This window comes from Leptonotus elevatus, chromosome 1 (genome assembly GCF_054856555.1).
Source record: "Leptonotus elevatus isolate MCC_2025b chromosome 1, RoL_Lele_1.0, whole genome shotgun sequence".
Classification (NCBI taxonomy): domain Eukaryota; kingdom Metazoa; phylum Chordata; class Actinopteri; order Syngnathiformes; family Syngnathidae; genus Leptonotus; species Leptonotus elevatus.
The window spans coordinates 11,890,859-11,915,009 of NC_141239.1; the positions used below are offsets into that span (position 1 = coordinate 11,890,859).

The window sequence follows — 24,151 nt, forward strand, 5'->3', positions numbered from 1 at the left end:
TTCATTATGCCTACATGCTAATACGCTCGCTTTGCCTCGGATGCTAATTCTAATGAATATATGAGAGCAGTGGTGGGGAACCTTTTTTATAAAGTATTTAATAGGTGTGTTATGCAAAGCCAAAAATCAAGGTCTGGTCAGTACATTTAAAATTGGATTTAATACCTCGTTTTGCCTCACATTGGCAAAGGATTCAAATATAAAATGTAAAATGAATGAGCTTTCACTCAAAGCGTTTCACACCGACTCCTCATGACGACGGAGACGCAATTCGGGGTTCAGTATCTTGCTCAAAGGCATTTCAACATGGTCACAATGGCCAGGAAATCAAACCCACAACCTCTTGGTAGGGAGAAGACCGCTCAATGAGCCATGCCACCCCAAGAAAAAAATATTTTCTTTTGTGTAAATAGCAGCACTCTTTCAATAAAAAGCAGTAAACTGATCAAAGCTAATAAGACTGCTTTTTTTTTCTTTTCTTTTTTAAATAAACAACATACCTGCTGTAGAAATCATCCCTGTAGTAGTCGTAGTCAAACTCATAGCCACTGCAAAAACAAGTCAAAAGTGAAGTTAGACATCCCAGATGAACTCTGAATGAGGCTGATGATTAAAGGAGTGCTCCTACATAATCAGAACCCTTTTTGATTGACAGGGCATTTAATGATAGCAAATGTTTGGACAAGCTTGCTCGCCGGTGGCTAAAATAAGCAGTCTGGATTTACTCCAAATTATCCTGTAAAAACAACCATAAATGAGTTGTCTTTAAGGGTACAAAGTATGGTAGAACCTCGATTTAACGGACTAATTGGGGGAAGGTGTCGTCAGTTTGAACCAATTATCTGTAAAAGTACTTTTTTTGTGGCTTAAAAAGACCCAATACAGTACAAAATTGTTGTTTTGTAAAAAAAAAAAAAAAAAAAAAATCGTAGCCTAAAAATGGCTAGATCGTTTGATTGGATTGGAAAAGTTGACTCTGCCAACATGGTTTACACGTTGGTGAGTTTTTGTTTGTTTTAAGCTTTCGCTAGTCCACTGTATGTCTGTTTATCTATGATAGGAAGTGCTTGTCAATGCCTGTTGATGGTGCAAGTAAATGTGCTGTGGTGAAGTGTAGCCAATTCTGGAACCAAAAGATTGAAACAACTACTTTAGGAGCGACATTTTGAGTGGACTGGACACTTTTTTGTCCGTTGAATCCGGGGTCCAATGGTTCTGTGCCTGTTAAATCAAGCTCTTACTGTATATTGTTGAATTAATTGACAGTTGAATTGTTGTGTAAAATTTATATAAACTGTAAGTGAATATATAAACACCAAACAAAACAAACACACAAAAAATGCTCAATGTTTCTGTTTCAGTTGGAAATATGAGGGAAGGGGAAGGAAAAAAAATAGTCACGACAAAATTTTAAAAATATTGGACAAAAAATACACAAATATTTCCCAAAAATATAAAAATACACAAATATATATTAGATTAAATGAAGATGCAAATATGAGATAAAAAATAAACATTGACAAAAATATAAAAATGTTGGATGAATTCATCTTGTATCCGCATTGTGTCTTAGCTATAAAGCGCATATTAAGATGCAGACAAAAATGAATGAACAAAAATGTTGGATGAAAAAGATTTTTTTCTTAAAGGTAGAAAGTATTTGAACAGAATTACAAAACAAAACAAAACAATATTGTCTTGTCAGCATTATGTGTACTTACTGTATATTATAATCATATTTTAGTATACATATATTCATTATGATTTTCTTAACGTACATCCAGTGGCTTGCATTAAATGTTTACATCTCAAATTCCTGCTTATAATTATTATCATTTTTACATTTTGTGCTCATCTCTTCTGCTTACATTTGAAATAAAATGAGTTTAATCCATGAAATGAAGAATCCAACCTGTAGAGGGTTGACAGTGGCCTCTTGGTGGCCATCTTGGGCCGGTATGGTTTGGGCTCTCCTGCCATGTTGATATCTGGGGAAACAAAGCACATTCATGCAGTAGATAAGCCCTGTGACCAATCTTTTGTCAAGATTTGGGCCAGAAAAACTTGCTTAAGACGTCAAGGTGAAACAGTGTGAAAATTTCATATCATGTTTATCGTAAGCAAAAATAATGGTTATCACTTATTATCACAATATTGTGAAAATAAATGTAACAACTTGTATTGTCATACCAACACACATTTCCACATATGGCACGAAATTGGATACCCAAGGTACCAAAAGTTTTGAAATTATTGATCTTGGTCTCATTTTTTATATCATAAAACCATGGCATTTGAACAGGGATGTGTTTACTTTTTATATCCACTGTGTGCATCTGACATTTTGTTTTTGTTCACTTCATCTTCTTCTATACGTTGTTTCTTAATTAGTTTGTTTACTGTTAAAGCACGCAAAAGATAAGAAAAGACGATAATAACTCTCAGACGGAATTAATGATAATCATAATTAGAAACGGAGACACCAACCGTTTAAAATGTCATCACGGTTTACCGGCAAAACGTTTCATGCCTACAAATGAGTCCCACTGATGCATTAGCAGATGAATCTGCACACAACGCCCGTCTCATTGTTATGATTGACAGCTCCTTCGACACGCTCCAAAAATGTCCTGGCTTCTGCTCAATCAGCCTCGAGTGTAAACTGCTCAAGGTCGCACATGACGACGCAAACAAATGGCAGACAGCCTGACACGACAAGCCAAGATGTGCGTCTGACGGATGACTCACCGCCGCCGACACCTGCGAAAAAGTTGTACTGATAAAATATTGACAGGCTCGGCAATCAAGGGAGAGGGAGTTATTTAGCCTGAAGACGGTTCCCACCGCACTCAAACTGGAGCATGTGCGGGAAAAATGCTCATAATACAGGCTGTCCCATACTGCAAGTCACTACACTTAAAAAAAAAAAAAAGGGTTTTAGATATCATTCGGACAGACATGACGCCATCAGCATTTGACAGCTCAGGCTTGCCAGTTTGTGTCAGCATATTGTATCATTCCCTTCCTTGCCTGTAGCTTACAGTTGACATTGGAACAGCACTGGGAAATTGTTACCTGGCAAGAACTGTATCTGCCCATGACTGCTGTTTGGCACAAGTTTGATAAGCTTTATTGACCTTGCACTGCTTCAACGTGTAACACAATTCACGCTAACCTGGTGTTTGTGTGTTTCTCAGAAAAAGATTTGTTCTTAACAAATCACTCAGCAGAAGGACTGTTTCACTACTGTTGAAAACACCAAACTTCTAGAGCAGGCATTTCTGCAAAGAGGGCTGCACTAGAATAAGTATCAACAAAAGCTCAATTACACGATGCTTCAAAGGGTGATAAAGCTTTACCAGTACCAAAGGCAGGTTGCTTCAAGCCGAACATTATATTTGATCAACAGGCTGAAGTTGGTACGGGTACAGCTTTAGCACTCTTGAAAGCATCAGCTAAATCAAACCTTTGTTGCCAGTGCAGGCCCTTTAGAAGTATAGTCGACACCCACGTCACGTTTCAGCACCCGCAGATTCACAAATATGCAGTTTTTTTCTTTTAAAACTAAGATATTTAAAATAAAATAAAAATGGGGTGGGTGGGGGTATTGGTTCTACACTGAATGTTTAGCACTGTTTTTTGAAGATTTATTTGGGTCTGATTTATTTATTTTTTTCTACAATGGATTTCAATGGGCGTCAATCTACGCCACATGTCTATGCTGGTTTTCACTATTCGTGTGTTGGCCTGCTCTCTATATGCCCATGAACAGCGCAGGTTGACTGTATAGTGACTTTTTGCACTGTATTACAAAATCTAAAAAAATTTAGATAAAAAAGATACACCAATATGGCAAGAGTACACAAATATTAGAGAAAATTTTAGAGATATGAGAAAACAATACTGAATATTAGACTGCAAACAGTATTTCATTAAAATAAAATAAATGCAAAATGAATAAATGAATGAATACAAAAATGACCAAAAAGACAAACAGTTCCTGATTATAAATATACATTAGGAAAATACATAAATATTCAAACTAATTAAACAAAGATTGGATAAAAAGTACAAAATGTCGCAAAAATCTAATAATATCAAACAAAATACACAATAATTATTATACAAACTAAACACACAATTACAGAAATTTTACAAAAAAAAGAGAAAACAAGACAAAAAGTGAATAAAATAAAAAATGAAAAATGTACCAGCTTTAGAAAAATACCAAAGTTTTAGTGAAAAGAGCACAAAAATAAATATTAGATGTGAGACATATTACTATCATCATCATCATCATCATCATAGCAGAGCATACTACAAACAGACAACAAAAAATACATGGGGAAAAAACACACACAAAATACAAACTATTAAGAATTACAAAACAGACAATAATACACAACTATAACAACAAATATATGTTTGAAAACGAAAAACAAATTTTAGCATTAGAACAAAGCACAAGAATGATGTATTAAGAAATATGGGCTTAGGCTTTCATTTGTATAGCCTTTTTCCACCTACAAGACACTCAAAGTGCTTCAATACTGACTCGTTTCTCTACTGATGAAGCAGCATGACAAGGTTCAGTATCTTGCTCAAAGACACTTCCACATGATCACAAGGGCTGGGGATCAAACGCACAACCTTTGGGTTGGGAGACAACCACTCTACCACCGATCCATGTCTCCCCCGAAACTCTATGGACCAAAGAAATTATGGAAAACACAGAAATACTAAAAACAATGGAGAAAATATACAAAATAATAGAGAGAAAAATACACAAATATAATAGTTAAGGTCAAAAATGAACTTCCATATTGCTCCTTACTACTACTGCATGTGTCCCTCTGACTTTCTGTTTTTGTACCAGAAAGGGAAACTTGTTGTAAAAGAAGTTTCTTGCGCAGAAGATCTGAAGATGTCAAAATTAGTTTTCCAGTAGACTCTGGCATAGAATGCTGTGTCCATTAGTGTTGAAGTTCTGGGTGCTAGCATACTTTTTTTTAAATTTATGTTTGACTGGAACTTGCTTTGAGGTTGGACCTCATATGTTCCAAATTCTGAGCCGTCTCGAAGGCAAGATATAAAGTCTGCCTAGCAAAAAGTGGCCAAAAAAAGTCATCTCTCTCATTGGTTTAGCCAGTGCCCATCTTTTTCTTTTTATCATACGACTACTCCTCACATCTCCCTGATGGCCTAAAGCAGTAGGAGGAAGAGGAAGAGAGGAGGATGAAGGGAGGATGCATCAGTGGCTCTCAGGTGCACAGGGACAACTGCATCCTTGTAATTAGGCTGCAGGAAGACATGAGCAATGGCTCCCGTAACAAACGACGCTTTCCTGTGGTCCCCTCCCCGCTCAGGTCGTAAAAGCACTCCGAAATGAAACACTTCGCGACGGCACCCCTGATTAATTATACTCATTATGCGGGTAAAAATGGCGCAAAAGTGTGTACTTGTTGCCGTGAGTGTCCGTTAAAAGCTGAGGAGGGAGAGCGGATGGAAGTGCGCCGTTGCTAAGCAATAGCAGCCCCAAAAGTCCAGCTTTGAAATGGGCATAAAAAAAAAATTCCTCATGCTCAAGTCGTAACTACAGTACAGCACAAGAACTAACAGACTGCGAGTTCTACAAAAGAAATATAATTGCCACTCACTATATCAGGGATTCCATTTTTATGCATTGAGTTTTTTATTGCAGGATTTTGACGTAATTATTTTTCCAAGTGGAATGATGCTGCAGAAAAATAAGTGCTAGCCAGGAGGAAAGAGTGCATAAAAGACAGAGAAGGATCATTTGAAACCTAACAAAAAAAGCGTAAGTACAACTAGCTTACGTTGCTCAACTGCTTATCTGCGGTAAAGTAAGCAACTAAGCATTGTTAGCTAGAGTAATTAAATATAGCCAACAACCACAAGATAGAACAAATTGCAATCCCTCTACCTGATGTCAAGGCAGGGTTATTAGTTAGTTTTAATTAGTTTTGAATGCGGTTCTTGTAGTTTTTATTAGTGTTGATTATTTAAAAAATGCTTAGCTTAAGCTTAGTTTTTTTTTTTGTTAAAAAAAAGTGTATTACTTGTGTGCAATATTTAAATGTGGGGTGTGCATGCCAGATCCACCACACCAGCATCTACTGAAATTTAACTAGAATATCCTTCTCTCACTGGTCCGGCTGGTGTCTGTGGATCTCACTCTGCTTCATCTATATATCCTTGCTTTTTTTTTTGTTTTTCCTTTCGTCTCTTGATCTGTTGGAATTTATAGGTTGCTGGGGTTGGTGAAAGATTCTGGTTTTGTAACCCTGTGGGTGATAGGCGGTGTCCGGTTGATGCTGGATTTCACTTTGTCTCATCTTTCTTTTCTTTGATCCTTCCTCTGGTCTCCTGACAACTTCACAACTCTGTCTATGCAGGATTTTTAATATGTTTCAGGTGAATTAAAGAGCACTCACGCATGCATGCACGCACACATACACACAAAAAAAAGAGCAATGATGATGACATGTTGAATCGGTAAGACTACCGAATGAACACTATTGAGCTATTTTTAAAAAAATGACTAAATCACCACCACGCATTACCAGAAGCCCAGAGGTGTTGGTTTAAAAGGATTTCATGTGTATACATCTAGTGTTTAAGAAGTGTTTATTTTTGAGTGAGAACTTAAGACCCCACCTTTAATAAACACGATGGTAAAATTCAAAAAGTAACACATTTCTTACCAAGCGTTGCATTTCAATGTTCAATGAAATGGGTTCAATTGGAGCCAAAATTCAAACACGCAAAATTGGCTGCTGCTAGATGATGTCACTTCTGCGTGACACTTTTAAACATCCTTAATATAGAAAAATAAACATACCTAAAATCACATTTAAAATAAACCCTAAAGGCTCATGTATTAAATTAATTACCAAAGACTAAAACGAAGGACATTTTCGCCATAATTATAGTTAATTTTAGTCCGTTTTGTAAATGTAAAATGTAGTTACAGTTTTCGTTTTTTAAAGCATTTTTGTTTTTATTTTATTTTGTCAATGAAAATGTTTTTTGAATTTTAGCTTTAGGTTTTTTTAAAATTAGTTTTCGATAACTAAAATAACCTTGGGTCAAGGACACAGTCGGTGTAGCACTTGCAATCACTTTTTCGTATAAAGGTTACAAAATAAACAGAAGCACAAATCACACATGACCTGCCAATTGCCACAGATGATTCCGAGTCACTCAGCACAGTGTGGCAAGCAAACGCGCCAGTTAACCGCCAGCCAACTCTACACACGCTGACTCCCACGTCGCTCTAGAGGACAGGCCCCGCTTTTTAAAAGTCACACGCATTCAGTGACAGATAAAAACTGATACTACAGTATCATAAAAGACTGACTAACCAAAAGTAAGTGACGTAATTGACAACTGCTAATGTTGCAGGTAATGAGTGACACATAGACTGGCCAATTAAGTGGGTCCATGCAACAGGAAACTCGGCAGCGTCCTCAACAGTTGGAGGTTCGTCCACAAAGCAAACAAACAATGAAAAAAAATCTGCCAAACATTGACTCGTAATCCCCCCCCCAAAATAAAAAAAAATAAATAAAAAAAATGTATATATATATATATATATTTTTTTTTTTCTTCTGCAACTCCTGTATAAGATTGCTTTGGATGAGTGCAGGTGATTGTACTTGCCAAAGTGTTCACAGGGGAGAGATGTATGACACCACATAAGAGTCTACATGACGTTAATCCCCCAAAATAATCTTTTGGCAGGCAAAGTCAGAACAAAGTCAGTGGCTGCTGTGACTGGCGTTCTTGGGATAGGGTGAGCGCAGCGCATTTGATGATGCGATCATGCAGAGCACCTGCACCAATACAAATGCGTTTCTAAAGCGCTCCCGAGATTTCAATCTACGCCGTGTTCCCTGTGCCCTGTAAATCTGACAGGCCAGACTTCAATAATCCCTGATCTTGTCTCAAGGGCACACGCAACAACGACGCTTCCATTTTTTTATTGCACCCGAGAGCGTGTTTCCTCTTGGAAAGACGGCATGACAAAGCAGACACTTTCAATGAGTGATTGTGGCAAGATTGAGAATACATTCAAAATGGGACCAACAAACTAGCCACACACAACATTGTGGAGCGACTGCATATCACATGTCCTGTTAAAAAAATACAAAATAAAAATCACCATTAAAAAAGGTAACATCACATACTCATCATTGGTCAGTCTATATGTCAATCATCACCCACAGCCACAACACTACTGACGAGTTGATTACATAACCCATTCGTCATGTCAGTCATTAGAATTGGAGTTATGTGCTCCCTCATATGAGCTCCAGTTAGGAGGTGAGCAGCAGCATTTTGGACCTTTGTGGGAGGACTGGCTGACTCCAAAATAAAGTGCATTACAGTAATCCAGCGAAGGCATGGATTACTTTGTACTCTTTCTAAGTACCGTTGTGAATGGAGAGGCTTTACTTTAGCCCCCCCCCCCAAAAAAAATTATGCTCCAATTTAAAATGACTGCCCAATTTAAACCCCAAGTTTGAGACTGTTGGCTTTAGATAAGAAGCCAGGGGGCCCAAATCAACAGGGTGGAATGTACAAGGGCCACTCGGACCAAACATCGTAATTTTTTTTAAACTTTTCGTTGAGATTCAAGTTCAGTGCCATCCAGGCTTTGATTTCCTCCAGACAGAACAAAACTGGACATTTTGCTTAGCGAGATACAGACCTGACTGTCATCCGCATAGAAGTGAAAGGAAATACCATGCTGTCTTAAGATGGAACCCAGCGGCAGCAAATACAAAAACAGCAGGGGTCCCAAAATTGAACCATGCAGCATGACAGTGGGGAAGAGTGGGACACAAAAAGACCTGCCTTCCAAGTAGGATATAATCCACTCTGGAGCGCTACCACAGCTCAGCGCTACCACAGCGCTACCACGAAGGCCTGTACCTGATGCGGCAAACGAGTCAACAGACCATTGTGGTCCACCATATCGAACGCTGCAGTCAATTCCAACAGAATAAGGCATAGTCTCAAATGTCATTAGCCAGGAAAACTCCTAACAGGGCTCACTCATTCATTTCCCAGAATAATAGTGATTGGTCAATAACATAGCTCAGTCGTCATTATTCACAACATTGGTTGGTCCATCTTCATTGTCAGTCATTCTATCAGTAGTTGGTCAATTACCTTACTCGTCATTGGTCACTCAAAATGTCAGTCATAAACCGCAGCTATAGTCATTCAAGTTAATTGTTCATCATTGGTCAATCCAAATGTTAATCATTATTCACAGCATCAGCAATCATTTGTTCATGTCACTTTTCATTGGTTAATCTACATCTCAGTCATTACCCGCATTTCAGCAGTTGTTCAAGAACCTCAAATATCATTGGTCAATCTGTATGCCAATTACAACCCCCAAGACCAGTGGTTGTAAGTAGTACCTTACTTGTCATTGGTCAGCCGCTACAAAAATCAATGAGTGAGTGATTCCCACATGCATGAGAAAACATTCAATAAGGGATGAACAAAACAGCCGCACACAATGTCATGCGTCTACTGAAACATTCATCACCGTCACAGACACACAACAGCCAATCCCATCAAGTCCAGGGCGAGGGAGAGACCACCTTGTATTGAATGATCTTCTCTATGTTCGTAAGGGGACGTGTGGGATTAATCAACACCTCGTCCTTTCTTAATGAATTCTCTGTACTTTGCTCTCGAGCCCTCGTGAGGAAAATGGCCACTTTGGCAGCCCGTAAATTTCATCCTGAGCTCCTAATGTGATTATTTTTTATGAGATAGGCCCAAGTGTGGGAATTTGAAGGGATTAATACATCATGAGCACAGTGCCATACTACAGAATTTAGTGTTCCATTTGGATAAAACCCGACGAGGCAACATTTTCATGATAACTCATTCTCTCTACGGCCTTTTAATCAAGCCAGAGGCAAAACAAACTCTCAGTATACGACCCTCAGGTGCAAAATGCTGTTTATGTGTCATCCATTTTGAAGATGAAAACTACACTTCAAAAAGGACAACTTTTCAAAACTTTTTTGAAGGCCATTTTGTTATTTTTTTCCCCAGTAAATATGGTGCCAATATGCATATATGCAATACTGTATATAGCATCAATCCCAATTTTCTAGCCGATCACTTTTTTTTGAGAGACAAAGTTCAGTATTTTTCATTTGTCAGTCTTACTGAGTCAACATGTCATCATCATTGATCTCACTCTTTTGTGTGTGTGTGCGTGTGTGTGTGTGTGTGTGTGTGTGTGTGTGTGTGTGTGTGTGTGTGCATGCTCTTTAATTCACCTGACAGCTATTAAAAATCCCATACCCTTCACCTTAACCGGATACTTCAGAATCCCGCCAGTCGTGAAGTTGTCAGGAGACCAGAGGAAGGATCAAAGGAAAGAAAGATGAAACAAAGTGAAATTCAGCACCAGACACCACCTACCACCCAGAGTTACAAAGCCAGAATTTTTCACCAACCACAGAAACATCTCAATTCCAACAGATTAGGGAGACCTCAAGAGACCACAGGAAAAACTAAAGAAAGGAAGGAAGGATAGATGAAGCAGAGTGAGATCCACAAACACTAGCCTCCACGGATTCAATGATTCCGGCCAATCACTGATGACTGATCTTTTAAAAAGTCTGAACTGCCAATCCCGCTTTTTGCCAATCCCAATTTTTTTCATAATAACAGCATACACCTTCAGCATTCAAATCTTGTTTTATTGTAAAACATTGAACAATATCTGTGAAACAATACAAGTGGGTCTTTTTAACTGCACATGAACTAGTTCTCTCAAATAAAACTGAAAATCCTATTATAGTCACCGGCTGATCACCGAGTGCAGGTGGTTGTATGCATGGTGAGCAGAGTGCAAAGATAAGGTGGGGTTTTTCCAATGAGTGTTTTATAGTAACATTATCAACCAGAAAATGTGTCTGTATAGTGAAAAGAGGTCCAGTTGACCAGAGAGTACAGTTCACAGTGTTAAAGGCAGCTTCGGTGACAATCATAGGTCAGCGTGGTATATGGTGTCTGTTTTGTGGAGGAGACTTTTTGAATATCTATCCATCCATCCATTTTCTTAACCGCTTATTCCTCACTAGGGTTGCGGGGATGCTGGAGCCTATCCCAGCTGGCTACTGGCAGTAGGTGGGGTACACCCTCAACTGGTTGCCAGCCTATCCAGGTTGAATATCTATATAAAGTGCAAAGTATAAAGTGCGTAGTACATGTCCGTAATCCAAGGCAAGGGAGGACAGTCAATTTAATGAGAAGCAGCCGAACGGAATGTGTAAATGGGGATTTATTCTGGGCACCTAATTAGATTTTTACTATAGAAAGAAGTTTGTTGATGTGTATTTCAAATGTAAGAGCTAGCAAGCCAGGTTCTCAGATATTTGTGACAAGTAACAAGTTGAACAGCAGAACCATTACGAGACAGAATAATGACGGGGTGCTCCATTTACGGGAAGTTACAGATTGTACAGTACGTTGAGTTTTCCCCGTGTTCAGTGATGACTGCAGGCTGTAAAGAGCATTTTAAATGTTAGTAAAACTCCACTGAAGCGTAGACAGGGCAGTGTGGGAGAAAGAGCTAGAAGTATAAATAATTGTGTCATGGTCTTAAGGTTACCAATAAGAAGGGTTATATTGTTGATATAAATACTGATATGTCAGACTGTGTAAGAACCACGGGGGCACACCAGAAGATGTGGTAGCAGCGCAAATAGTCTTATATGTGATTTGCCAAAGTCTCATGAGAAATTAGGTTTCATTTCACGGTTTTGTTGCTACTTTAAAGGTGTTTTTTGTAATTATTATTATTATTTTAACCGTTATCTTAAGTGTACAATACTGCTACTTTCCCGGTATAGTTAGCAGCTACATTAGCAGCTAACATTAGCATTTGCTGAACTGACTTTCAGTGAGGTTTGCTGAAGCCAAAATTGGCCAAACTTTTGTGATATTCCTGGTTTGATTTCGGAGTGTTTGTGCTATTTAAAATACATAATTTTCTCTTACTTTTAGTACTATCCCGAGTGTATTCCAATTTAGGTAGTTTGCAGCTAGTGTGAGTAAGTTAGCATGATTTTTTTTCACTTCTACCATGAATAGCAAATGTTCCTATGTAGCCAGACAGACATTATTACATATTCATAATTCCAGTTGTTGCACAAACCGCCTGACAGCCGTCTTACGCAAGCCCACTCGTCACTGAGCAATCAAAAGGCGAGTACACAGCATGCAATACGCACATCATTTTCCCATTCAATAACCACTGATGTGTGCTTTAAAGCTGCCTAAATCCTGCAACAAAGTCAGTAAGACAACCAAAAAAATCGGAATTAATTAATACAAATAATATCAATAAGATACTGATATTGTCAAGAAAAAAACACTGTCCAGATCAGCACCTACTCATCATTATGAAATCATCACCGATCAGTGAATTAAAAAAAAAAAAACGATAACTGATCACCGATCCGATCAGAAGATGGTGCAATATGTCAATTTAAATAACTTGTTTATTTTCTGTATATTAAAAAACTAATTAGGCTTTACGCGATCAGGATTTTTGGGGTCGATCAGCGAGTTTGAAAAAAAACTGACACTTGATCACTGACTGGATCATAAAATGGAGAAATATATCTATTTAAACAACTTTACAGTTGAGCCGTCGGTGGCAAATCCACGTATAATTGACACACTGGAATGCATTGGAAAAAGTAAAACTACTTTTTTTCAAAGAAAAAATTATATTAATGGTTAAACATATCATGTAATGTTTACATGTTTATAACATCTCTGACATTAATCGAAAAAAAAAAAAGAAGTATGAACATCGTCATTCAGGTGGCCGGGGTGAGGGTAGGAGGGGGGGGGGGGCTGTGGACGGGGGGTTGCAAATACTATTTAAATACTATTGCTATCATGGTTCATCAGCTGTAAACCATCCTTACTTACTTACCAGCTAGACCAACTTCCTGGTTCCACATTCTGCTCCTGCTGTCTGCTCTTTTTTGGCTCGCATTGGAATCTGATTAAGTTACATAGTTCGTCCACTTCTTATCTGCATGAAGTTGTTTGGAAACATTTCGCAACAATCTACTCAAACTCTATTGACTTTCTTAGTTCAGTAATCACATCGCGAGAATACTTCAACTCACGTTCAGTATAACCGCAGTTTATCTTTAGCAAAAGTTTAGTGTGTCTGCATTTTCGTGTTAGTTCAAAGAACACGCCTGCCCGCTGATTGGCTGAATGTGCATGGCATATAGAAGTTAACGTAACTGCCTATATATAGTGGAGACATAAACTCTTTTGAATTAAAGAGATGTTAAAATTAAATAAATAACATGCATACTATTCGACTTAAACTGTTTTTCAGACTTTATACCAGTCAAAAGAAAATGAAAATTCTGGAACTGGTAATTTCATTCTTTCTTTTTTTATGAGGAAAAACATTGGGTTTTTTTGGTCATGAAAAAATGGCTTTTAATGTAGTAAAAAAATTTTTTTTTAATAATCAAAATTATTCATCCATCCATTTTCTTAACCACTTGTCCTCACAAGGGTCGCTGGAGCCTATCCCAGCTGCCTTCGGGCAGTAGGCGGGGTACACCCTGAACTTGTTGCCAGCCAATCGCAGGGCACACAGAGACGAACAACCATCCACACTCACAATCACACCTATGGACAATTTGGAGTGATCAATTAACCTGACACGCATGTCTTTGGAATGTGGGAGGAAACCGGAGTACCCGGAGAAAACCCACACAAGCACAGGGAGAACATGCAAACTCCACCGAGGAAGGCCGAAGCCCGGACTCAATCTCACGTCTTCTGCACTGGGAGGCGGACGTGCTAACCAGTCAACCACCGTGTCACCCTTTCAAAATTCTAACAAAATTAAATATAACATAAATCAGTTGGACGTGCCATGACTAATTTGAGTTACTGCGTCTATTAAAGGGTACCTGTATCTATATATTTTGGGGGTGGAAAGTGAAAATTAAGTAAACATTTCTTTATTAAACACCATGTAATTAAAAAAAATATATTACACTAAAATCATCCTTTTTGATCGAGACATAGGCTACCTTAATCATCCATCAAAACAATCAGGTTCCAATGACACATTAAACTCACGATGGAGATTTTTGAACCGTACTGTTACCAACAAAAAATTCCAACATGATCCAAAACCCCCCCGTGTAAATTAATACTTTTGAGTCTGACAGATTATATGTGCCATGCATGTTCCCGTTCTTGGTAAATGACATGTACGTAATGAGCATTGAAACTCATCAATCCAATATATTGTGCCCAATTGACATGCAAAAGACATGTAGTAACAGTTAGAGCAAAAGCAATCAAAATAAAACTACTTTTGAGACTATTGCAAATACATTTTCATCCAACATGGATTCTAACACTCTCCTCCTGTATAGTATATATACTCACATCTCTGAATACGACGGCGCCTGCCTTTGTACATGTCGGGAACGGACAGAAAAGACGCGAAAAGATGCTTGACTTTGCCTCTTCTTCCTCCCTCTCCTTCTCCCCAAAAACAGACAGCCTGTGTGTGTGTGTGTGTGTGTGTGAGTGAGTGAGTGAGTGTGCTTCCAGCGCCTGACTCCCAACCAAGCCGCTTCAGACCATACCATTTGTCAAAGTATCCCGGGGGGTAAAGTGAGGGGTGGGGGGGTTTGCCTAAAATACCCCTTCAGTAAACTGGCAGGTGCTAATCCTGCCCGGCCGATTTTTGTCACACAGATTAGGCGCCGGTGTATTCCTGCCCTTCGAAAATGCTCCTAATTCAAAATGTTTAATTCCGTGATGGCTGCGCATTGACTCAGGAACAGATAATTTCATTCATTTCTATGGGAAGTTTCTATTAATAATATTATTTGTAAGGTAAAAATATTTATATATTTATTTTGAGGGGGCGGGGGTAAATAATAAGTCATTTTTATTGTTAATTGCAGTTGTTTAAAGCAACACTAAGGGACTTAAGTGTTTCCCACAGATTTGAAATCTATTTATATGGGTGGACTCGGGTGGGTGGACTCCGGGGTTGGTGGGCCGGTTGGGGGTGTTCCCAGTCCAAGTATGCTACTTGCGTCTCCTCTAACCTCATGAGCCACAAGTGAGTGACGGCCAACTAATGTCTGACTGGAAATGAGCAGTGCATCGTCTCAACTACCGCAACGTGAGCATTCGGCATCACTCGGCTTCACTCGGCTACCTGTTTTCAAGGTATGTTCGGCTTAGCTTCATTTGCTTGGGTGTTTGAACTCCGAAAATGAGTTCAAACTCCGAGGCATTTTTATTTTTTTATTTGCTTGAAATCTATTTGGTTGGTAGCCAGTTTACTTGGGTGGCTCGCCCAAGTATTAAAATGGTGTGAGAAACACTGACTTGATTATGGTGGCGCTATATGGACAAAAGCGATAATGTTATGCCTGACGGAAGACATGGGGGCATGAGAACAAGCGCATTGCGTTGTTTTTGAACTCACAAACGCACAAATTGACTTCCGTCTTTTTAATGAATGGGAAATGGAGAAAGTGAAGTATGACATAAAGCAGTCAGCATATTTGTAGTTTTTTGTGTGGCAGTGTTCCTACCATCCTCCTCAAAGTTGCTTAGTACCAGTAAAAAATAATACAAGCCCTCACAGGCCATGGCAAAGGTGACATTCAACTAGTTTTAAGTTGATGTTTCGTTATCAAATTTATATTTGATTAAGGTTGAAAGGTTCCTTAGTGCTCCTTTAAATGAATAAAAATGGAAAATAAAATGTGCTTAAAAATGAAAAAAATCTGATGTATAGGGAAGCTACACAAGACACATTTAAGGAGTTTAATCAAGTAATGGTTTAAAAAATTTTCCTGTATTTTGGAAAGGAGAAAATATTTGTACATGGTGCCTTGAGATGCGACTGAGCGAGCTTCCAAGTTTTTTTTGTTTTGTTTTTTTTAGATACAAGCTGTTTTCGGGTGATTTTTAGGCTTTGACTTGAGAGTAAAAATTTGAGATATGAGCGTTGTACAGTGGCAGTAAACTCAACTTATTTAACAGTTAGGCAGATAATGGACAATTCTAAAGTAAAACCATATCATTTTGCTTCAGATAAGTCAGTTTAGCTGAATTGATTGATTTTGTTTGATGTATTTGTATCAGGGACAGTACATGTTAATAAACATTTCAGTAAATATGCCAGAATTAGGCAAAAGGCTATTTTTCATCTGCAGTCCCGAGACAGATTGTAAATGTCACCCCAGTAAAATAAAAATATTTTTTTTAAGTTGGAGTTTAAATGTAATGTATGTGTCTAGATTTCTGATGTGAACAGGAGTGAGATTCCACTCGGTAGCAGCTCGGACAGATAAAGCAGTTTGACCAAAAGCACTTTTCCTAAAGGGAACTGCACCTCTGGTTCTCCTATGATCAGTTGTTCTGATGTTAATAAAATGGCGGAGAGGAGGGGATGATAGACCATAAATTATTGTATGGATAAGACATAGATATGAATATTTGACCATGTTTTCCCAGGTGAGTAACTTATATTTTTGTAATATTGGACAATGATGTGAGCTATTAGGTTTTGTATCAAGAATTTTTACAGTTCGCTTGTAAAGTAATTGTAAAGGTTTCAAGGATGTAATATTAGCTTGAGACCAAATGGGTAAACAGTAGGTGATAAAAAAGACCATAGCATGCATATACATTTTTGCTGCCTGTGTTGACATCTGATGGCGAACATGTCAAAAATTATTGAGGTTAAAATGGACACGATTACAGACCCAGATAAATGTAATTGGGAACAATTTGGAGCCTTTCCCCTAAAACAAAAACATCAGGCTCATCATTATCTCTGCTGCTGGACTTAGTGAAAAACATTGCCACAGTTATAGATGTATTTAACTGCAAAAAGGAGTGTTTTAACCAAGCTGTGATATGAACTATGGAATCGGACAGCTTCTGAGCCACCTGAGCCACATTATTGCCATGAACGTAAGCAACAGTGTCATCAGCATACATTTGAACGGCGACATCAGCACAGACAGATGGAAGGTCATTTCTATAAACTGAGAACAACAAGGGCCCTAAAATTGAGCCTTGGGGAAGACCGGTGGAGAGATTCAGGGCTGCTGATCTACATGACTGGACTCTGACATGTTGGGAACAGCCAGACAGATAAGACTCAATCCGCTTGATTGCATTTGGGGAGAAATTAAAACGGCATCATTTTGACAACAAGATTCTGTGAGGCCTTTTTTTGAGAACGAGGAACACAGCGCTAACAACCCCACCTCGATCAAGCAGAGCTCTGATGCTGTCAGTGAGGAAACAGGTGGCAGGCTCTAAAGCCAAACTGCACGGGATGGAGAACATAGGGTGTGGTGTTTAAATGGTTAATTATTTGTTTTGCCACCAGTTTTTCTGCAATCTTAGACACTGTGGGCAATAATTTGCCATGGAATGAGGATCGACGCTTTTAGAAATGGGAGAAAGAACAGCTGATTTCCAAATGCTTGGGAACAAACTTTGTTCGTGATGGGTTGTGTGACTGATGTCGTAATGAGGTCCTTAAGCATCACTGTGTCCATATCAAAAATGTCCTTACATTTGGATGGTCCAAGTGATTTTATGGTCTGCGATACTTCTGTTTCTGTGATGTTTATTAAATTGAAAATTTGTTGGTTTGTGCCTATTGATAAAGCGCACGTGTCAGTAGATGTAAAACTGTCAGACACAGAATTAATAAAATAGCGATTGAATACCTCTGCTACAATTTGAGTATTATTTGTTAGTTGTGTTGTGCTCTTTGGGATAATTACCTGTCATTTTTCTTAACTGATTCCATATTATTTTAGCATTTCCATGAGATTTTTCAATTTTGGTGAGAAAAAAAATCGACCTTTACTTTTCTTAAGGATCGGACTACTTTATTTCTCAGCATGGTGAAATATTGTCTGTCATGGGTTGATTTTGTTTTATTTGCTATTTTAGGGCTTGGAATGCAAACAAACAATGCAAAACACATAGATAAGCTAAAGAACGGCATCAGAGTTGCGGTGTCATAACCGTATAAGCAACAAATATTTGAACACAAACGATGCAGCCACACAAGTAGACAGACAATATAACAATACTTACGTGTTGTTTATCCTCTGTGAAAAATGAATAATTAAACTGCAGCTTACTGAGCAAACGTGACTCTGCACACCAAAAGGAGCAGAACATTTAAGTGGTGCAAAAATGTGTGTTCTATGGGTGCATCTATGGGTGCCCTTTTGGCACTGATGCCCAAAATGTCCCTTTGTCCATTTATTGATCTATTTTATATATATTTTTAAAATAGTTTGTGAATGTTTTGTTGCCTTTCAAAACTAAAATTCAGCAACATCATTTCCATAAAACTAATTATTATTACGTTATCCTTGGATGACGTCATACTACGAGACGCGCCCCATCCTGCCAGGTGGCTCGCGAGTCGCCACTACACCTGCGGTTGGTAAGTTGGTCTCTCTGTTTGTATTTACGTAGTCTCACACACAGTAAACAAAAGCCAAGGTCATAGAATGCAGAAAACTCAAGCAAAACTAATGCCTTTATTTGATAGATCTTGTCGACATGATCACACAGCATACTGCGTGCTAGCTAGCCTACCAGCTTCAATTGAAATGTGAAAAAAAGTTGTAGTCAGGCTCGCAACTACGATAAAGTCTGACATTTGGGCGCAGGAAGATGTCCCCCTCAATTTCATAAAGACCACGATCCTTCTCATCCAATATAGCAGTGGCAAAAATCTCCGGTAAAACTAATGTTCGTCTTTACTTGGGACGGGCATGGAGCTTCTTCTCCAACTACTGATGCGTTTAAGGTACACAGAATATGTCGGAATTTGTAACTCTCACTCAGAATTTTAATAAAATCTTCCTGAAGACTCCAACTTGTAGCATGTACTCAATGATAGCTGAATTGAAATATACTTCGAAATATAAGTGGAAATTGCGACATGATCATATTCATAAATTAGGGGGACAATGAAGAACCCCCCCCCCCTCCCAAAAAAGAAGAAAACAACAACAATCACAGCGTTTTATCAAAAACAAACAATGTAGCTTGCTGAGATGTGGCAGTTACAGTAAGTGTTGAGTACAGTCCCAATAATGAAATATTATCATCTACACCAGCAGAAAAATAAAAATAAAAGGCATTTGCTCTTACCTAAATTAAGCTAAATGTAAAGTAATAATTTTTTTATGCTACTTGCACTAAAGGAAAATCCTAGTTTTGTTATTTAAAATGTAAATTTAATGTACATTTTACATAATCGTTTTTGTGTGAGTTATTGTTTAGCCATTATTTCAATTAAGAATTTTACAATGGATACCCCCCCCCCCACACACACACACACGTACGCACACACAAATCTACATACACCCTCTAACAATTTCGATTAATACGATACGATACAAATCTATAAATTGATTATTGCGACTTTTTTAAAGCTCAAATGTAGAAAATACTAATCAGTAAACTTGTACATTTACAATGTAAGATTTGTATGAAAATATATTTATCTGAAACTTCAGGCTTATTAGCCACTTTATTTAACAAACAGGTTGCAGTCTGTTTCATGTTTGAACAGCACTGAAATAAAATATTAAGGCTTAATGTTTCATTAACATCACATTTTTCCATGCTTAAAGTGTGAACCCTAACCCAAAGTAACACATTTTGTTGAATATTTCCATCAAAAAGTAATGTTTAAAAATCGATTTGGCCGCGTATTGAATCAATTCGATAATTGCGCACTGTAATATCGCGATATATTGCCAAATCGATTTTTTTCAACACCCTTATTGGATAGTGCAGGCATGTTATTATGTACCCCTTTTTGTTGTTGCTTTGAGCACCTGCCCCTCTAAAGGTCATTGCACGCCCCTGCTCACCTCCACCGTATTATTCCCTTCCTCGTGTATTTATTAACCTTGCATCTCATTTTTTCTTATCCCTAGTTCGTTACACCTCCTAGTCACGTTCTAGCCTTCCTCGTTTTCTTCCTCATTTTAAGTGTTGACCCATGTTTAATTATTGACCAATTGCTTTTTTGCATCACTTTTTGGGATATTTTTGCCTTGACTGACTTCTATTATACTCTTCTATTATATTAAACTATTTCTGGTAACTTATGCTTTTACTCAACTGCAATTCCTAAATAAAATGTGATACGTTTCCCGTGATCTTTGTTACTTTTTTGTTACTTTAATTCCCACCTGTGGCTGTATTTGCGGTAAGTGGTTTTGTACATTGAAGTGAGAGGCTCATCCGACAAGATGAAGTGCCTCTTATTCTGACCTGAAGTGACAGAAATATTAGCTTTGAAAAACGTATCTATCCAACCAGGTAAACAGTGAAGGCCAAATGTTAATGTTCTTATGTCATATGGTTAACATTATGGCCAGGCTAAATATGCCAGCTAATCTCGCTCATAAAAATGAAAAAAGCAAATACTACCATGTTTTTTTTTTGTATGATAAAGGGGATATATATTTGAGGTAAGGTAATTATTTAAGTAGATTCACATAGTGACCAATTGAGTCACTGTCTCTCTTTAACTCATTCACTGCCATTGACGGCTATTGATGTCAAAAATGCATTTGAACTGTTTCTACTAGTTTAACAATTTTTTTTCATTGTACATTTAGAACAGATATAACATTTATGATTAATCGTGAGTTAACTATTGAAGTCATGTGATTAATTACAATTCAAAATTAGGAGCGTTGGGCAATTCAAATCATAATTAATTGCATGACTTCATGAGTTAATTCACAATTAAACACACACTTTATATCTGTTCTAAATGTACAATAAAAAAAAAAGGTTTTCATACTTTGTTAGCAAAATTGGAAAAAAACGTTAAACTAATAGAAATAGTTCAAAATAATTTTTGACGTCTATAACTGTCAATGGCAGTGAATGAGTTAACATATATATAGATTTAAGGAAGGTAAATGTAAGGCATTTATGGACCCCTTGAAGAAATTTAAGACCTCCCTTTCATTAAATGTGACCACTGGCATGGGCTTATGTTACAGTCCTAAGAAACGTTGCTATGTTTGCCAAATTAAAACTGTATATGTAACATTAATTTGTTCTTTATTTTTTGTGTTGTTTTTAAAGAAGGCCTCTATTTGAGGCGTTTATTTGTTCATGTGGACCTACCGAGAGTCTAATTGAGAAATAATTAGACTCAATAAAGAGACTCCAAACTACAAAACAATTGAAAATTTATACATTTTTAAGGTCTCTTTGAACAAATTCAAGACCATTCCCTCACTAAATGTGACCGCTATGAAAGTGCTCATATTACAATTAAATTTTTTATCTCACAATATTATTATAATTTTTTTTTGCGATCATTAATTTGCCAATACATGACAGCTACCCAGTGTCACCATCTGTTCTTTGTTTAAAAAAGTGAAAGAAAGTATAATTTTGCAATCATATAATTGTCAAATTAACGCTGTGAATTAAAATATATGGACTGTAAAAGTAAATATGTTTATGTAAATATTTTCTTTGCAATATGTTCTATACGCCCCAACTAATCTAAACACAGCATTCTTATAAATATTGCATTTGTGAAATATGAATTGAGCAGAAAAAAACCACTCAGTTTTATCCATCTCAGGTGGGCTGCCATTATGTGCTGTACTGCCATCTGCTGTCGACTGAAAGTGACGCCACAGTGCTCCGCTTGCAAACGTCACGTGACTGCACCCTGAAAACAGGCAAGTCACATATCCTGCGTTTGAGGAAAGATATTATATATCATTATTTGAAGATCTGCGCAAATGAATAATTTTTACGAAAAAACGAGTCAGTTTGAAGATTTCTCTTGTAAAATTCATGCATCTTTCTCGTTGCTGCACTTGAAGCTGGGATGAAAAACCGGGCTGACCTCGCTCAGTGAAAATGTGTGCTTCTATCTTCCAAATGGAATTTTGCCGGCTTTTGTTTTGCCCTTTATCTCTTTCAATTGAATTCAAAGAGTGCAGACTTAATATCAGACTTAATCAGTCCCACAGCTGTTGCCGCCTTCGGGGCCACTTGAGATGAAGCCACCTTAGAACTGTATATTATTATTAATACATCTCATTACCATCATATGGGAATTGCAGCTGTACTCCAAAAGAAAAAATCTCTGAAAGTATTGTGTTTAATACTAGCACCATCTAGTGTTCACAAAGGTGGCAAATGCATATATGCATGGAATAGAGGTCGATACCAAAAGAGGCCCAAAAATATCAAAAATTATACATAATTTAAAACACACATACACAAACTTAAAAAAACCAAATTCTGACATTCTGTTAAGTTGAAAAATTAAAGAACAAAATAAATATATCCGGCAAAATAATAAAAAATATATATCTACATATCGATGCTGTCCTGTGAAAAACACTCATGTCCATTTTTGTCATTTTTTACGTTTATGGGATGAAACTGAATGCAGACATCCCAACCTAAAATCCGCCATATCAGACCACTGCAAACGAGAAAACCACATCATGGACTGGGACAAAGCAAGCATCATTGGAACAGAAGAACAGAAATACAAAAGATGGATAAAAGAAGCAATAGAGATCAGGAAACGGGGACCGGACACACTAAACAGGGGCGAAGGAACTTTTTAACATTCCCACACATGGGATCCACTTCTCTGGAGACCATCGAGCGATGGAGGGCGTAGTCGGCGCGGAGCGTCACATGACCGCTCCGACACGCCGGCTACGCCCAGGAACATCAGTTGATAAGACACGTCACAACTGTCAGTTTGACAGCTTCTGAGGAAGGCGGCAGTCGTCGCCGAAACTAGTCAAGGTAAAGCACAACCTTTTTTTTTTGTCTTAAAAAAGAAAAAACACAGCAAAATAAAATATAAGTTATAATGAATAAACAAACATTATTAAAATTGGAGAAGAAGTACCCTTTGTATTTAAAGTACAGTTATTAAAAAATGCAAACATTTGAAAACCATCTAAACACTACCGTATGAATCAGGCTTCCCCATTACTGGCCCTCGAGGGCTGGAGTCTAGCAGGTCTTAGATGTTCATGTCCTCCAACACACCTGATGAGGATCATTTTCAGGTGTCTGCAGAGCTTGCTGATGAGCTGATTATAGGAATCAGGTGTGTTGAAGTACAGAAACATCTCAAACCTGCAGGACTGCGGCCCTCGAGGACCTGGATTGTGGAAGCCTAAAATGACATCATCAGTGAGAAATTGCAGTGTGGCGTTTCAGCCACAAAGAGGCACTGCAGGACTATTACACAGTACAAGAAGCCTAATCTTGATTTAGCAGACATATACTAAAACATAATCAAGTCTCCATAATGCATGAGTCAGCAGCAGTCGCCACCCATCTGATTGGACATTAGCCAGTCATAAGTGAATAACCTTAATTAAGGTAGCACACAATATACATAACAGCATCTCAGCGTGATTTGGACTTGACCTTGTCAACTTTTACCAGGCCTGCCTATCGTTACTGCAAAACCTCTCGACAGCGCACCTCCACTGCAGGCTAAAGTGAACTTCATGTTTTAAAGATAAGGTGCACAAGTTCATCTTGAGAGGGCCGACCCAGTCACACCTGCAGCGGAACCCTCACACTTCTTGTGCATTTTTAAAACTAGTCTATACTGTATATACAGGGTGGGATGAAAGGAGACTTACAAGGGCAGAGCAAGGAGGAAAGGAAGGAATGACAGTTGGAAGGAAAGAAGGGATGCAGGAAGGGAGGCGGAAGGATCGAGGGAAGGAATTGAGGAAGGGGAGAAAGTAAGAGGTTACAAGTAGGAAGGAAGTAGGAAAGAAGAATGAATAGAAGGCTGGATAATGATGTATAAAAGGAATGAAGGGAGACTGAAGAAGGGAGGAAGAAGGTGGGAGAATAGACGGAAAGAAAGGAAGGGACTACAGAAGGGAAGTAGGAAAAATGCCATGATAAAAGGAAGGGAGAGGGAGGGAGGCAGGAAATAGGAAGAATGGATGGAAGGATGAAAGGCAAAAAAGGATGG

General features: G+C 38.0%; 1 protein-coding gene across 8 annotated transcripts in view; it reads right to left on the bottom strand.

Annotated features, from left to right (window-relative positions):
* ralyla (RALY RNA binding protein like a) overlaps positions 1–24,151 on the bottom strand; it is a 72,571-nt gene that overhangs the window by 4,565 nt on the left and 43,855 nt on the right. For all 8 annotated transcript variants that reach the window (XR_015095948.1, XM_086084662.1, XM_086084652.1 and 5 more), the window contains 2 exons: positions 1,913–1,988; positions 501–548 (listed from right to left, as the gene is read on the bottom strand). Coding sequence is in view for 7 of the 8 variants with exons in the window: in XM_086084662.1 (XP_085940788.1) it covers positions 501–548; positions 1,913–1,988 (124 nt within the window). In the remaining variant the exon portion in view is untranslated. The remainder of the gene's footprint in view (positions 1–500; positions 549–1,912; positions 1,989–24,151) is intronic.